Source organism: Aythya fuligula, chromosome 9 (genome assembly GCF_009819795.1).
Source record: "Aythya fuligula isolate bAytFul2 chromosome 9, bAytFul2.pri, whole genome shotgun sequence".
Classification (NCBI taxonomy): Eukaryota; Metazoa; Chordata; class Aves; order Anseriformes; family Anatidae; genus Aythya; species Aythya fuligula.
The window spans coordinates 17,027,825-17,043,736 of NC_045567.1; the positions used below are offsets into that span (position 1 = coordinate 17,027,825).

The window sequence follows — 15,912 nt, forward strand, 5'->3', positions numbered from 1 at the left end:
TCCCACAGATCATAAGATTCAGAACTTTGAGACACAGCTCTGCATGTACAAATCTAATACACTTTTGTAACCAAATAAATAATTTCAAAAGCTACCAATTATCCATTCTTCAGCAAAATCACTACCGCCCATACTGACCCAAATGCTGAGCACAGGCACATACCATTTGTTCCCCGCAAATATTCCACCAGGTGACAGGCTTCCTCTTGTATTTGACACTCCTGGTCTTTTTTCCCTACTCCCATTTTCCTCATTGTTACAAGTCCAAAACGCCTCTGTTGCTTCCAAAGATGACCGTTAGAGAACATAACACCTGGAATCATAATGAATTAATGTTGCTAATGCTGTATGATTTAATACATACATACAGTTAATGTTTCAAAGAAGCTTCTCTGTCAAGTTAATTTTTATCAGCAGTCCTGAAGCATGCCTCTTTCTTTTCTCTTTTCCTCTTTTCTTCTAGTCTACAATCTACTACCTATATAGAAAATATTACTATAGCTGTATTCTGCCACTGTTGTTCCAACAGAACCCAAAAAACAATGTTTCATAAAACTTTGAGAAAATATTGACCTTTTTTCCACCATAAATTAAGCACTCTGAGACTCTAAATCAGTTTCCAAAACCAGGGTTAGAATACCTTAGAAGAAGCTGTGAAAATAATAGTTTACCCCTTCCATGAGTCATTATTTCAAAGGCTAAGTTTTGTGGCCTTCCAGCAACCTCTTCAGCATGGGCAGTCATACCCTCCTTCACTGCCTGGTACCCTTGCAGGACAATCACAGGTACATTTGCAAGCCATAAAGTGAAGATATTACCATGAAGTTTGCTCATCTGTAGAACAAAGCAGTATCAGAACAACATGGATAAGAACCATCACATTTAAATCAAAGAAGGTGAAACAGTTCTTCACCCTTGACAGATTCCCCAAGGGCACTGGACCTTGAGAAGACAACATCAAATTAATTCTTACATCTAATACAGCTTGCAGCCAGGTTTCTGTGTAAACTTTCATTTACTAAAGATCAGAATGTTCCTAAAATGTCAAACAGACAATATTGCAATAAATAACATCAAACACTGGCATGTCTTACAACTCAAACTCATTGCAGATGAATTCCTTCATGATTGTAAGATGACAACAGTAGATAATGAGTTTTAGGAGAACCATCTACTGTTCCCCCTTGTGTATTAAGTGCAGCAAGAGCAGCTGAGGAGGTAGGGAAAGCAGGAATCACCTTCTCCTTTCTAGCTCAGATGGGACAGCCCTGTGTCTCCAGCACAGTGCACACAGCCATCACTATCAGAGGTAGGCAGGAGAGCCCTTTCCCTGGCTGAAGAACTGGGAGCTGGAATAGTAAGAGAATACAAGGCTGAGGGAAAGGCAACAGTGTTTAGGTCAAAGTAGGATGTCTGGGAGGTGGAATAGGCTGGAAGGAGTGAGGAGCTGTCAAAATATTCCAAGAAGTCTACTGCAGGACTAGAGGAGGGCAACATTTTGCTGCCTGTGTGCAAACAAGAGGGAACAGTTATGCATGTTGTGCAAGGATTTATATGCATGTGCTTGCAGATTTGGTATTTATCTAAGGTTGAATTTTTCTAAGGTCTATAATTTTCTATTATATTTATCTAAGGACTATAATTTTACATTGAGGAGTCACACTACTTTGCCTTGAAATATGCAACTTAGGAGAACTAGCAGGATGGAGAAGAAACAGAGAAAAGGAAGCTTAAAAACAAACAATGAAATTGAGGTGCTATTACTCATACATAAGTGTTAAATATAAGCATTAAATATTTAATATATATACTAGGAATATAAAACAGTAGGATAAAAATTCTCGAAGTGCTCTGCATTACAACTAGACTTAGAAAAGAGCTCATTTTGAGTGTAGGCACATAATGAATTAGTTCAGCTATTTAAAAGCTCAATCAGGTTCAGCAGACTGAAGTTTCTTCGGAAAATCTAAATTGTATATAAGCAAAAATTTTAATCTCAGATCTTATGAAAAAAAATGTTGAATAAGCGTTTAAAAAATCCTTTCTACACTGAAAACACATAAGCACTCAATAGCTATTTCATGGAGTATTTAGAAATTGTCAGTGCAACAAGAGCCAAAACAGACATATGAAAACCTCCCGAAAATGCAAGTCTGTTCCTTACAATGCTTTTCCAGTTTGTAAGGCAGGAATATTAGTATTGTTTCACTCACGTACACTTAAGGTTTTAATGACATGGTTCATAGTAAGCCAAAAATTTCCGAACAACCATATTTAACTCATCTCCGTAGATTTTCATGTCTACACAATACAGAATAAATCCCTCCCTAAAACTCAAAAGACAACTACGTTAACAAAGACATGCATTCATTCTTCAGTCAGCCTATGAGTCTATTACTTAATTGCCCCAAAATACGTACTTTTTTAAGGATGTCATGATGAATTCGGAACTTCATTTGCAGCAGATTTCCAAAGAGAGGGTATGGAGTTGGTCCAGGAGGAAGTTGTCTTCGCTTCCATTGCAGTCTCAGAAACTCTACAAACAGCAGAGATGCTGCAAAAAATACAAGCCCCACACTTACTGTTAACATTTCACTTCCGATTTCCAAGGCTACCTTGTCTCTGGAAACCTGCTATATAGCGAGAGATCCATTTTTATCTTGTTTTGCTGGTACCTCCCTATGAAGAAAAAGATGTTTAGGCTTATGTCTCTCCTAGTCCTTCCCTCTTTATCACTTTACTTTCTGATCCCAGAGAATGAAGTGTTCTTATTTTTAAGTATATAAGACATTGCTCCATTACATTACAGCTACAAATCTGGCAAGTGTTAGTCCTTCAAGGAAAACCAAATGCAGTTTAATTATATGCTTCCTTATGCCAAGACAGTTGCTGTGACAAAAATCCCTCCCCACAGTACTGGTTTCATAAGGGGATTCTTGCAAAAAGAGTTTGGAAAGCCAACAGAATTTTCTAAGGACTAGCTACACACCCAGGGAGAGGTTGATGAGATGCCTCTAAGCCTTCTCTTCTCTAGGCTATAGAGTCCCAGCTTCTAGTCTTCCAGAGAGGTGAAATTCTCCAGCCTGTCAAGGTCCCTCTAGACAGCAGTGCAACTCTCTTATGTACCCACCACTCCCCTCAATTTTGTGTGGTTGGCAAGCTTGCTGAGGGTACACTGGCCTATCATCCAGATCATCAATGAAGACATCAAACAGGCCCAGAACCAGTGCTGACCCCCAGGGCACTCTGCTAGTTACGACCTCTAACTAGACATTGCACCACTGACCGCTACCCTCTTTCAATCCACCCCACTGCCTGCCCACCCAACCCATATTTCAACAGCTTGTCTATGAAAACCTTATGTGGGACAGTGTCAAAGGCCTTACTGAGGTCCACGAAGATGATATCCACTGCTCTCTCCTCATCCGTCAGGCTGATCATTTTGCTGCAGAGGTTCCTCACATTAGTCAAACGTGACTTCCCCTTGGAAGAATTTGGCTTCATAAACAAACAAGATCAAGACATTCAAAATGGTAAATTAATATCATAGTAATATAGTAAAAATATAAGCAAAGTTTAAATCCCAAGCTAATCTTTATTAAAGATCATGGTATTATTGAAAATACAAGGGTGGGTCAGTAGACTGTACATGAAAAATTAAATCCCTTTGTTGACCAGCTTAAAGGTAACTATAAGCCTTTTTGAAATACTCAGATTAGATGTTTATGAAAGCTATTCACTACTTATCACATTGCACTTTAATAAAGATAAGATTGCTTATATGTAGCAACTCCTAGCACAATGAAGTGTTTGGCCACTGATTTGCACAGGTCAAACACATGCTTAAATTTTGCTGACTTAGCTCTATTGTCTTGAAGTGTGAAAAATATTTGTCTCCATGCTGATATTTCTGCACTGCTGAAATCCCTTCTGTGGACAGGATCACGCTGACAGAAATTTGCTAGTTTATGCTTTTTGGAGATGCAGTACCATCATGCTGGCAGAAAGACTCTAACAGAACAGGTAAAGGAGTTCCTCAGGCTGGACAGGACAGAAGTAGCAGAGGTTTGACTGCAGCATTGATCTGCTTCTGAAATAAGAACAGATGTTATAGTCATGGGTGTGTATGCACACATACACTAAGACTTCTCAATCCCATAATTAATAAGGAATTTTAAACCTTACCAGACAGAGCCAGACTGGGCTTGGAAAAAAACTCATGTGATGTCCACTGCATTGCTAACTCTTGGGACATGAAAGGCAGAACCAGGACCCTTGCAACATCCTTCATTGCCAGGTGACTCCAATTAAACATTATCCTCTCCCCTTTCTACTGATTTATTATTTTTCTTGCATTGATTTCTTTTCACATTCTTGCATGTTGTTAAATTTCAGATGTATTTTCTCTTCTTCTTAACCATTTTTTTCAGCATTACAATCAGTTGAAAGACCAGGCTGCTTTGCAATTAGGAGTAGTATTAACTACACGGACACCAGTATGCAAATCACAAGTCTGAATATTTATGTAGAAAAATACTGGGTATGGTAACGATGAACAATGAGGGCCAGTAGCACTTGGGATAGAAATTAGGAACGAAATTGCCTGATACAATATGCTGTGGCTGTCAAAGACACAAGCACAACGTATTTCTTACTGAATTTTGTCCCACTACAACTATGGAGCAGAAGTTTCCAATAGTTCAAGATTTGTAGGTCTATTTAAAACAACAAAGTCAAATGGACCATATTACTTTTGAGTGAAAACTGCTCCAGTGCTAGCTAGTTTCTTCCTTTATTTAGCACATTCCCTTTTGCCTACCTCTTACTTTCTCATTTTGGAAATTAAATTCCAATATCTAGCTACCAGCAGCAGGAAGAACATGATCCAGACCAGCAGCTGTGTTCTCCTGACCCCACTAGGTCCACGACAACTTCTAAGGTGTGGTGAAAGATGACTAAGAAATGCAGATTCATAAACACTATTCAAAAACATATATAGAGATATACTTGATATAGATATAACCTTTGTAAAAAGGACTTCTATCTCCACGTTTGGAATGTTTGTAGGTTCTTTTAAGAATCTGCAAGTGAAAATGTTTAAAGCAATATGGATCCTGTGTGCCTGTTCCTGAACTTCACCTCTTATTCAGTCTCCAGTACGTGCACATGCTGTATTCACAGATACATTCACAGAGATGACTGAGACTCTGGTAGCAACCAGATGCCTCGTTATACCCACTACTGCAACACCATCTTTATATGGTAGGAAAACTGAATCTGAGCTCCACGTTAGTGCACAACCCACCCTCCACACCCCCAAAAATCTATGCCCACACAGCACATGCAGCATCACACAGATGTATCAGAGCTAGAGATGAATTAGAGAGCAGAAGAACCACATGAGCTCACGCATCTCTTCTCCCAAGTCCTGACTAGTGGCAGCAAGAGCAAACTTCAGATCCACAGCAGTCCCAAGAGCCCCTAGCCAGAAGCCTGAGAAAAGAGCAGTAAGCCTCCTGATACTGAGCTCCTTCACAGATGTGAATAGAACTGTTTAACCAACATTACATTAAAGAAAGAAAATTGTCATGCTGGATAAATGAAGCATCCATGGAGTATAATTGCAATAATAATTCTAAAACCTCCTCAGGGAAGGAAACTGGTAAGAGCTTTGCCCAGCAGCTCTGCTAACAGTCTCCGTTAGCTCAGCTGCTGAAGTCTGTGTGCCACGAGGCACACTACACAAAGCCTCCATACCCACAGAAAGCCCTCACACAGCTCTCAAGAAAATCAATGTAATTTTTGCCCTGCCCCTCCCTTTGTAGGTGCCAAGCTTTGCTTCTCAGGACTCCAGGCATTCCCTGTAACTGTCTTTTCAGGCATCAATAAAGAGATGTGGCCAACCTAGACTTCTTTTCACCATCACCACTACAAGCTGCCTCCACTGGGTGAGAGGACTCCCTCTTTAAGACTGCCTCTCAAATGCACCACAATAATAAATGCAAAACAAGCATCTTCAGGCCAGCCCACTTGTCATTTACCATTTTTGCCACCTTTGTTTCACCAGGATTGGGGCTCCCCTCTGCAATTCTTCAGGAGGGAATATGAGGGGGGTGCCTTCACTGGCAGCTTATGTCCCAAGCCTCACAGTGAAATGAAGGGTTGCACTGATGTAGCTCTACTACTTTGCAAGCTATCACCTCCATGCAGCTGTGCTAAATAGACAAACCAGCTGGCGCACGGGTAGTTCAGAGGTCCCAGCACAACAATTCTTTCCCCCATGCACCCACCATAGGGGTTCATTCAATGCCCAGAGCCACCACCTCTGGGAAGTGCATCTCCATACCCCACTCTAGAATTGAGAATATATGGGGTCAATGGGAAGCACCCCTAAATCCTGGCTTTAATGTTCCTTCTCCCTCTAGTAGGATTCCAACTGAGCCCCTAAAGTAGACTCTAAAGTAAGATCAGACACTGTAATCATTTTCTGTGTGTTTATTTAATTTCTAATACACAAGAAAAGCATACAAAGGTTTTCCAGACACAGAGAAAAAAGAAAAACATAATATGTTTCACAACCAGCTTCTTAGACATGTGACACAACAGGAGCAGACTGACAATGAATCTGGGCTAGAAATGAAGAACATAAAAGGTGAACTAGCAAGCCTGTGTCAGTGCCTCTTCCTCAAACCTGTCATACTCTGCAACCTAGCGAAGATTGGCACAGAGCTTATATGGATGGGGTTTCATTGTGCTCCCGAAGATAATGTCCATGTTGACTTCCTTAACTCCTTCTGGTAGAGTGAACTTGAATATCTGCAGCAAGCTGCAGAAGATGATGAAGAGCTCCATCTTCGCCAGCACCTCTCCCAGGCATACACGGTGTCCTGCAGAGGGAGAAGGGAAAGAGCAGTCAAGTACCTAGACAAATCTGTAGCTTGCATTTGCTTCCCAGCTTTTCAAAAAAGCATCACTCATTCTCATCAGGAAACAAGGATTTGCTGAATTTGACATTTTTCTCTCAAACTGACTGAACAATTGAGGTGTCTGCAGTTGACCATAAGCAGGATCTACCCAGACTACAGAAAAAGGTACCAGAGATGCTTCTCCCTAGTTTCACACTTCACTAAATAATCACTAACTCCCTGCTGCTACAAACTCTGTTTCAGTCTCTTGATTCCAAATTAATCATATGAATCAAAAGCTTTTCCCTATTTATCAATTAACTTTGTGTTAAGTTTGAGTAAGAGAGGTGGTGACAGGATCTAAGGTGCAGCGGTTAGGCCTGGGATGTTCAAATTCCTCTTCCGCCCAGTGTAGGCCAGGAACCATGAGGCTGACACTTTCACATCCCAGGTGAGAGCTCTGACAACCAGATTATTCATAATCCTGGCATAATCCTTAATAGCTTTTGTTTTATTTGTTGTTTAATCAACTGATTGTTTACTCTTCTATAAACACACACGCTTAGTAAAAGAGCATCTCCAGAAGCTCTCTGGGAAAGGCATACCCATCTGGGATGCATTTGATACAGGTTCAAATTCCTGTATCAACAAATACTGAATTATTTATACACAGTAAATCAACTCCAGCAGAGCATGCTGCCATGGAACCACCACTATAATAGCATAATCTGGCAGATGCAGAGGGTGGCAAAGAACAGTGTAAGGACTTTAATCCCAAAATTATTGGCAATTCTAGGTCTTTACTCCTTTTACTTTCTCTGCAATTTCACAAAAATCCAAGGTCAAGAGTTTATAAAATTACCAAATGAGTTATTTTCCAATCAAACAATTTTTGGGCCTGAGAAAACCATGTACTCCTATTATGGGATTCCACTCCCTTTAGTCTTTGCCACAAGAAAAATAATACAGCTTCATGTTCACAGTCTAACCCACACAAACAGGTTCAGTTATCAGCACACCTACCTGCTGAGAAGGCTAAGAAGGCCTCTCGGGTCACAAAATTTCCATCCTTGTCCAAGAAATGACCAGGGTTGAACTGGTGAGGGGTCTCCCAGTATTCAGGGTCAAAAAGAGTTGAATCTATATTTGCCATAACCACAGTACCCTGCAAAGAAGATGCTGTTGGCTCAGTTCTGCCACTCAATTGCTCAAACATCATGAAGAAAAGGACACAAACCAATTCCAGCTATAACTCAGGGCACTGCTCTGCTAGTCACATGAAGAGGTAGAAGAATTGAAAGATTATTTTATTGGAAACAAAAATGTTTAATCTCAAACTGATTTCATTGTCTGTGTTTGTGTGAGTGGTTTTGTTGTTTTGTTTTGTTTTTTTTCTGGTTTGTTTATTCATTTTTCTCTTCAAAAAATAGATAATAAACCTCAGTAGCTCAGTTTTAGGTATTTCTCTACTTTACTCCCTTCATGTCCTTTTTTCCATTCTGTTAGCAACTGCAACACAACGAGGGGTGTAAAGTTCTTTAGCTTATCCTAAATTTAGTAAAATGATTTTCCCACTTTTGACAAGCTTTAGCAGGTTTACAAATGGAAAACTAAGCACCCTGCAAATGAAACAGTATATTTCAAATTATCTTTCTCAAGGTGGCGGGAAGGAAGGTGTGCATGGCAAACACCATGGAGCAGTGCTGTGCAGGAAGGTGTCTCCATGTGTGGCTTTGGGGAGGTTTGGCATTGAGATTAAGTTTGGAAAAGCTGCATAAATCAAGGAAACTACCAGTGGATTTTTGTTTGATGTCAGACGGCAGTTCAGGAGCTGCAGGGAAACATCTTCATTATATTTTAAATATGATGCCAGAGATGTAATAATATGGAAGAGAAGTCCTAAGTGAATTAAATTGAGTTCATGCTTGGTATTGTCTCAGGCATCACAAGTGGAAAAAAAAATTCAACCTCCCATCTGTCCACATCGCAGACAATAACCTGTCATTATCAATATGCTGACAACACTGTGCATTTCTGATAAGTCCTCTCTAAGATCTTCTGAGAGTATAAGAACTCAAATGCTTATAAAGTACTTTAAAAGCACAAACTCTTGGAAAGTAAGACTGCAGCACCCTCACAGGTTTAATTGCTGTGAAATTATGCTTTTGGTAAGGGTTTTCACTCACTGTTCATGAGAAAAAGGCACAGGTCAGAGGGCACGGGAGGGGAAAAGCACTGTCAGTACTGTCACCAACAACCACTAAACCATAAGGAAAAGTGGATGAGGGAAAACACAACTATGAGGAATTCAACTTATGGACAAAGGTCATATTGGAATAGATAGGGTACCTTTGGAAGGTGATACCCCAACACAGTTGTATCTTTCACTACTTCTCTAGGAATTGTGATTAAAATAATGCTACTAAAGCGAATGATCTCATGAACCACAGCATTTGTATAAGGCAGTTTCTTCCGATCCTCATAGCAGATTTGATGAGAAGAACCGAAAACGACATCCAGCTCTTTCTGGACTTTTTCTACAGAGAAAAAGAAAAAGTCCTTTTTACATAGAACACCACGATGAGCAGTGATAGAAAAAAATAATATGTAAATAAATTATACTCACCATATCCTAAAATGTAAATACATTTATACAACTGTACATACATTCATACAATTTTACTGTTTGATTAAAATTTGGTATTTCTTAGTTTATAGGCTCTGTGTTCAGATCATCTTTCCACAAGCCCAAAAGATTTATTGAGCTTCATAATTAAAAGAAAGAGAGCAAAGTGTAAATAAAACAAAAGTTTCTTACTAATAGATTAATACAATTAATCAAGCTACTGTTTTTACTCTAGCTGAATACAGACTCACAGCACACTTAGCAACACGTTGTAAGGAAGCCATTGTATCAAACTGATACACAGAAGTAATGCTGAGAATTGGGACAGGGTAATATTACCTAACCATGACCAATAGTTAATCCTTTTCGGCTCTTACCTATGCTTCAGTAAGTACCATATCTTACACAGTCTGAGAAAGTTCAGGATCAAATTTCAAGCTTAAAAACAAGGCTAGTAATCCAAGAGGGATTTTTTCTTTTTTTTCTTTTTTTTTTTTCTTTTTTTTTTTTATAGAATTTGAAAGCTACATGTGTGTACAAATCATTTAAACATTTTTGAAACTAATGAGCAACTTTGCCCTTGTGTAGAATTTGTCAGGCATCTTTCTGTCTTCTCTGTTCTTCTCTATTTAACGTTCCATAAGTTATGATGAATATACTTATGCAGAAATCAACTGATGTCTCAGTTAATAACACAAACAATGTATGTTTGACATTTCATATACAAGGAAAGAATCACTTTTTTCCTAACTCACTTTGAGTCTTCTCAATCAGACTATTTCCTATTACATTCTTACAGTACTAAAACAGTCTGTCAAAAATCATGACAAAATACACAGAAGACAAAATACATCAGAAGCTGAACAACCCTGAAATTACTTTAAATTTTAATTAATTTTAAATTTAAATTTAATTAATAAATTTTACATTATTTCTCTGTCTGGAAATGTTCTACTTTATTGGCTTCTTAAAAACAGAGCTGGAAATATGATATCAAAAAATAAAAAGAAAAAAGAAAAGGGATGTGGAACAGAATTGTTCTACTTGAAATATCTCCGTGTTTATGTCTATAACTCACCTTGGATGTCAGGATAAGCCACCATATAGAGCAGAGCCCAGCGCAGAGTGGTAGCAGTGGTCTCAGAGCCGCCCAGGAAGAGGTCAAAAACAGACTGCACCATGTTTTCTTCATTGTAAGTAGAATCTGGGACATTTTTAGCCTACAGGTGTCAATGAGAAATTAAGTAAGAGTGCAGAAGGTACATCTGTCTAACAATGTATCTGCCCACTGTGACATGCAGTGATCAGTGTAAGTAAATAGAGTATTTCCAGAAGATGGAGAAAATACAGGTACCCAAATAATAAAAAGATTTACGCAGATATTTTCTCAAGTAAATTCATACATACTTTTCATTGCAGGTGCTATAGAAAGTGTCAGGATTCCAAGGCCCTATTACATTTAGAGCTCCTTGTTGCCTTACTGCTAACATCCACATCAGAAAAACAACATTTCAGAAGTAGTTTTATCCCACCCTTGCCACTCCCTGCACATTTGCTGATTTCAGTTATCTCTCATGTGTTATGATTTAATGATTTACGCTATTTTTCAAGGCAGAGACTGCCATCATTTTTCTTTTAGATTGTTTCAATAATCATACAGTCCTACTAAGCACACAAAAGTTTAGTACAAGGCATAAAGAGAATAAAGCTAAACACTGAAAAGACACAAAGAATCAGAATTAAAGAGCCATCTAAATATTTACATCTTTAAAATCAACCATTGTCTACTCTTGTCTAAGGACTCCAGAGTATAATAATAATTTAAAAAAAAGTAATTATTTTATCCTTCTAAAACAAGCAATTAAACTGACTATTTAAAAATCATATTTGAATTTGACAGCATGTTTTTTAAACTGAATTTGTAGTGCTCTGTAACAATGTTGCTATGTATAGACAGCTATGTGAAATGTGCATGAAATCTGCTATGATATCATTTTTGTCAATTACAGCACAAATTACTCACTTTCTCTATCTGATCCAGATAAAAGTCAATGAAATCTTCTGGTTCATCTATGGTGCCTTTTTCCCTGTGTTTTTTGATTTCCTGCCTTACGAAAGAACGAACAAAATTACAGCGAGATTCTACTTTTTGTAGAGGTCCCGGAAGGCACGCTAAAGACCACTGGAAAATTTCATATATCTGTGGAGCAAGCATTCAACACAAATACTGTAAGTCACATGGCATGACTAAAGCCATTATAGAGATACAATGCAGACATTGTAAATACTGAATTACTGAATTAGTTTTTCTAGGAAAAGTACTGCAGCAAAGAGAAATGTCATGATGAGAACACAAACAGGCATTAAAAACACAAATTAAAGATGATGCAATTTCTACTCTGTGTTCTTTCTTATCCTTACTGCATAACCTCACTAGTATTTGCCCTGTTAATTCACCAACAGAGGAATCCAGTTTCACAGGTAAGTCTATTCTGTATGTGTTAACAGTAAAAAATTTAATGCTAATTAATATTATATATAATTACATAAACTGACACATGGGGATACAGACAATGCAAAACCATAATCTTTTACTCCAGTAAAAAAGTATCACTTTTCACCTCAATAATACTGGTCTTTCCATTGCAAAAGAGTTTAGCATCCCAAGCACACCGCCTCTCCTGGGAAATTCTAACAGTAATTATTTGTACTAGTTTAGTAATGTCAAACCCAAAGAACTCCAGGCCCAGTTCACATTCATGATCAGTATTTTTAAATCAGCATTTTTTGTGATTAAATAGTATACTATGATAATATATAATACTATAATTAACGTTGCATGGTAATGCAATAAATATAATGTTCAATAATTGAATAATTTGAATAATTTGCTTATTAAATGTGTCATTTTCTCACATAGTAAGTGTAGCTGTTCCCAAAAGCCACTACACAATTGTATGCTTCAATCAGCTGGCGGAAAGTTTCATCCTGCATGGAGAAACGATGTCCAAAGACCACAGCACAGATCACATTAGAGACAGCATGAACAATGGGGAATGAAGGGTCAACAGCTTCTCCTGCAAACAGAGATAAACATTTGTCACCAAAACACTCTCCTTTGCTACTTCAAAAGCAAGATTTTATAATAAATAGCACTTATGCTATTTAGACTGTTATACTGAAAGCCTCAAAATTCACTGGCAAATTTAACAACAGATAAACCTCATTCAAAAATGAGGACAGGAAGGCATCAAGTCTTTAACTACCACCCTTATCTGTTTTGTTTGTTTTGCTTTTTCTTTTTTTTTTAAATCGTGGTGCTAATACCAAAATACACACCGCTGAGCTCTGATGGTACAAAAAGTTTTGATTGCACTTAAATTATATTACGCTCTAAATAGTCTTGGCTGTACTCTAACCCCAGTCTTTTCTGAAACAAAAATAGTTTGTCTTTAACCTCAGTAGGTAGCCTGCATGACTCTACATCAAAATCAGGAAGCAGTTCCCAGGGCACCTTGTCAGTGGCATACCATTTTTGTCCTTGAAGAACTTGACCAAGTGATAGGCCTCGGTTTGTATCCCACGTTCCATTCCTTTATTCCCCATTCCAAGTTTCCGGAGCGTTGCAATTCCAAAACGTCTCTGATGTTTCCAGATGAGACCATTTGAGACCAGGATACCTTCAGTCATTAAGAATTAATTTTATGTTAATAGTCATATAACAGTAAATAACATACATGCTAAGAATTGTTCACTGTGTTCAGGTTTCTACCACCTGAAAATACGATAGGGTCTCTCACCAAGCTACTCAGAGCCAACAGACCTTTCTAAGGAGCTCATTGGAGAGGTCCAGGGGGTTCCTATGCTTGTGCTTCTTAATCTTATGCAAACCCTCTTGAGACCATCAAATCTCCTTACTATATTTAAAAAACACCACACTTCCTTAATGTCTAGAGTTGGTAACTGGTTTTGAGCACGTTGTCTGTGCTTCACTTAGTCTCTGGCTTTTGGGGGATGGATCCTGATTTTACCAGGCTGCTTGAGCACACATTCAGCTCTCATCATGACCCATGTCCTTCCTGGGAAATGAAGCCAGGGCAAGAACCATTGAGCATTTCTGTTTCGAATGCAGAACTCTATATATTCTCCATCCACCAAAATTCAGCAGTGGCTGGTGTAAATGATAGCACAGTAAGAAGCTTTGAACAAGGATTGTTGCACCTACAGTCTCGCTAATATGTTTAAAGCTCCAGTGTCCTTCCTGTACTTTGGGACATCCCAAAAGGTTACACATTGTTCAACAGCTCTGTACGTGTTTTCCCTACAGTGGCCTTTGCCATAAACAAACAACCAGGAGCATAAAGGATTACTTCAGCCTCAGCTTACAGAGGAGGCTTCAAGCTCCAAGTGAGCCTCACATGGACTATTTCAAATCAGGGCACAAGCTTGGACAACACTACTAATGGATAAATAAAAGACCTAGCTATTACAAATGCTGCTGCTCTGGTGAGATTCTCGAATATGTGTGACAGCAGCACTTTGCAGACTATTTTGGAGACCATTTTGAGGGATACCACAGGCTTGCTTTATATCAACCACCTGGAGCAGACCAAATGGGTGAACTGGGAACTAAGGACTTGTCAGTAGACAAAGTTCTTTCACAGACACAAACATCTTACCTCTTCCACGTGAAAATTTGTTGAACATATAGGTCTGTAGTCGCCCAGAAACATCCTCTGAGTTGACGGTGAGACCATCCTTCACAGCTTTGAATCCATAAAGCACCACCATAGGTTTGTGACCCAGCCACAGGGTGCAGATGTTGCCATACATTTTTGCTAGCTGTAGGTTTGACCAATGACAAAAAATACTCATTGGAGAAACATCAACCAAAGGACACACATGATGGGCTCCTCTCTTCCAACATGACATTACTGTGATAAACACTCCCATTGCAAAACAAAACTATTTTGCCTTTTTATTTTCTGAACTTGGGAGTAAAGTTCTGTGCACTCTCTGTGACCCCACTATTCATAGTAATGTGAATGATAAAAAGAACAGATGCTCTATGCCCTTTTTAAAGCTTAACTTGGGTTGTCTTTGCAAATAATAACATTTAGGAAAATGCCACAACTGAGTGCTTACAGATCATATTCAGTTTCACAAGAGAAGTTCACCTGCCCATTCACAGTTACATTTTTCAACTCCACGTTTCATTTCCTCAACCAAAAACTACAACCTGTTAAAATTACACATTCCCGTTGTCACTTCTCCTAGTACTACAAATTTCAAGATTCAATAGACCATCTCCCATCTCATATAAAAGTACAGTGAAGCTGAGGAGCATGAACAGGGATCCCACCTCTGCTTGGCCAGCAATAGGGACTGGTCTCAGGCAACCCTGTGGATATTCAGTGAGGACAAAGTCCCCACCTCCACACAAAGAAACAGTATAGCTCTGTCCTCCCATTAGAAATGTTTGGCATCAATGTCTTTTAAGTTCCTTTTCCCTAAAGCCTATATTCTCCCCTTGCAGCCAAATACCCCCTCATGTGCCAGTCTCATTTAGCAAGGTTGGGTCTTGAAAAAAAATTTATCAGCACATTGGATTATTTTGTAAAGTTTTGTCTCAGTGGAGGAGGCTGAACACTGAAAGACCCTCAATTAATATGCTCAGCATGGACCTAATTCTTTCCATGATTTCATTCGTTTCACCATCATTTACACCATCAGTTTATTTGCAAGGAATCTGCAGATTTTACTTAACTTATTTAGGCATTTAATTTAACTTCCATGACCCACCTTCCCTCACAATGAAGTTTTCTCTAGTACCATATTAGCCTACCAACAACCATCCCTATTTTTTACACTTTTTGCTCCTTTGTTCACATCCTCAAAAATACATACCTTTTTCAGGCTCCTATGATCAGCTCTAAAATTTATCCGCCAGACACCTCCAACAATGGGAAGTGGGATTGGTCCAGGAGGAAATCCACGACTTTTCCATTGCAATTTCAGGAACTGCACACCCAAAAGAAACAAAATCAGGGATAGTAGTATTACACTTATCATTTCACACTTTAAATGAGACTATCACTGAGAAAGCTGTTACGAATCTGTTGAACTGATTCTATATTGTTCTACTTAACTCTTCCCAAAGACAACCTCCTCGCTTTTAAGCTTTCTGAATTTTTCTCCTCCCTTCTTCCCTACCACACTTCCCTATTCTAGAAAATGAGGACTGTTCCCATCCTTGCATGTATTTAATACATCACTATGCTGCAATATGTTAATACCTGTCATCACTTCAAGATCCAATAAAAGCTAGAAGGCAGACGCTTAATTTAGACTTGCATCTTACATTCAGAAACATCCCTTTGA

The 15,912-nt window shown here is 38.7% G+C and overlaps 2 protein-coding genes across 2 annotated transcripts in view; both read right to left on the reverse strand.

Annotated features, from left to right (window-relative positions):
• LOC116492513 (cytochrome P450 2J6-like) overlaps positions 1 to 3,441 on the reverse strand; it is a 9,542-nt gene extending 6,101 nt beyond the window's left edge. The window contains exons 1-4 of the mRNA XM_032193283.1: positions 3,387 to 3,441; positions 2,421 to 2,554; positions 672 to 834; positions 164 to 313 (exon numbers count right to left, since the gene is read on the reverse strand). Of these exons, the coding sequence (XP_032049174.1) occupies positions 164 to 313; positions 672 to 834; positions 2,421 to 2,554; positions 3,387 to 3,441 (502 nt within the window). The remainder of the gene's footprint in view (positions 1 to 163; positions 314 to 671; positions 835 to 2,420; positions 2,555 to 3,386) is intronic.
• A 3,039-nt stretch (positions 3,442 to 6,480) lies between these two features.
• Positions 6,481 to 15,603, reverse strand: LOC116492755 (cytochrome P450 2J2-like). Its single transcript, XM_032193717.1, has 9 exons — positions 15,439 to 15,603; positions 14,211 to 14,373; positions 13,062 to 13,211; positions 12,448 to 12,608; positions 11,555 to 11,731; positions 10,610 to 10,751; positions 9,255 to 9,442; positions 7,929 to 8,070; positions 6,481 to 6,887 (listed from the first exon to the last, which is right to left on the reverse strand). Exons 1-9 carry the CDS (start codon positions 15,601 to 15,603, stop codon positions 6,709 to 6,711), a joined length of 1,467 nt encoding a protein of 488 aa, XP_032049608.1. The 3' UTR covers positions 6,481 to 6,708.
• Between the last annotated feature and the right edge of the window lie 309 nt (positions 15,604 to 15,912).

Bases quoted from the DNA above. Each gene is read 5' to 3' on its own strand.
- LOC116492755 (XM_032193717.1), bottom strand. From the start codon at position 15,603: ATGATAAGTGTAATACTACTATCCCTGATTTTGTTTCTTTTGGGTGTG. The intron at 13,212-14,210 runs GTAAGATGTTTG...TAATGACTGAAG, and splicing joins CAAATTTTCACGTGGAAGAG to GTATCCTGGTCTCAAATGGT. The intron at 9,443-10,609 runs GTGAGTTATAGA...TTTTCTCTGTAG, and splicing joins GGCTTATCCTGACATCCAAG to AAAAAGTCCAGAAAGAGCTG.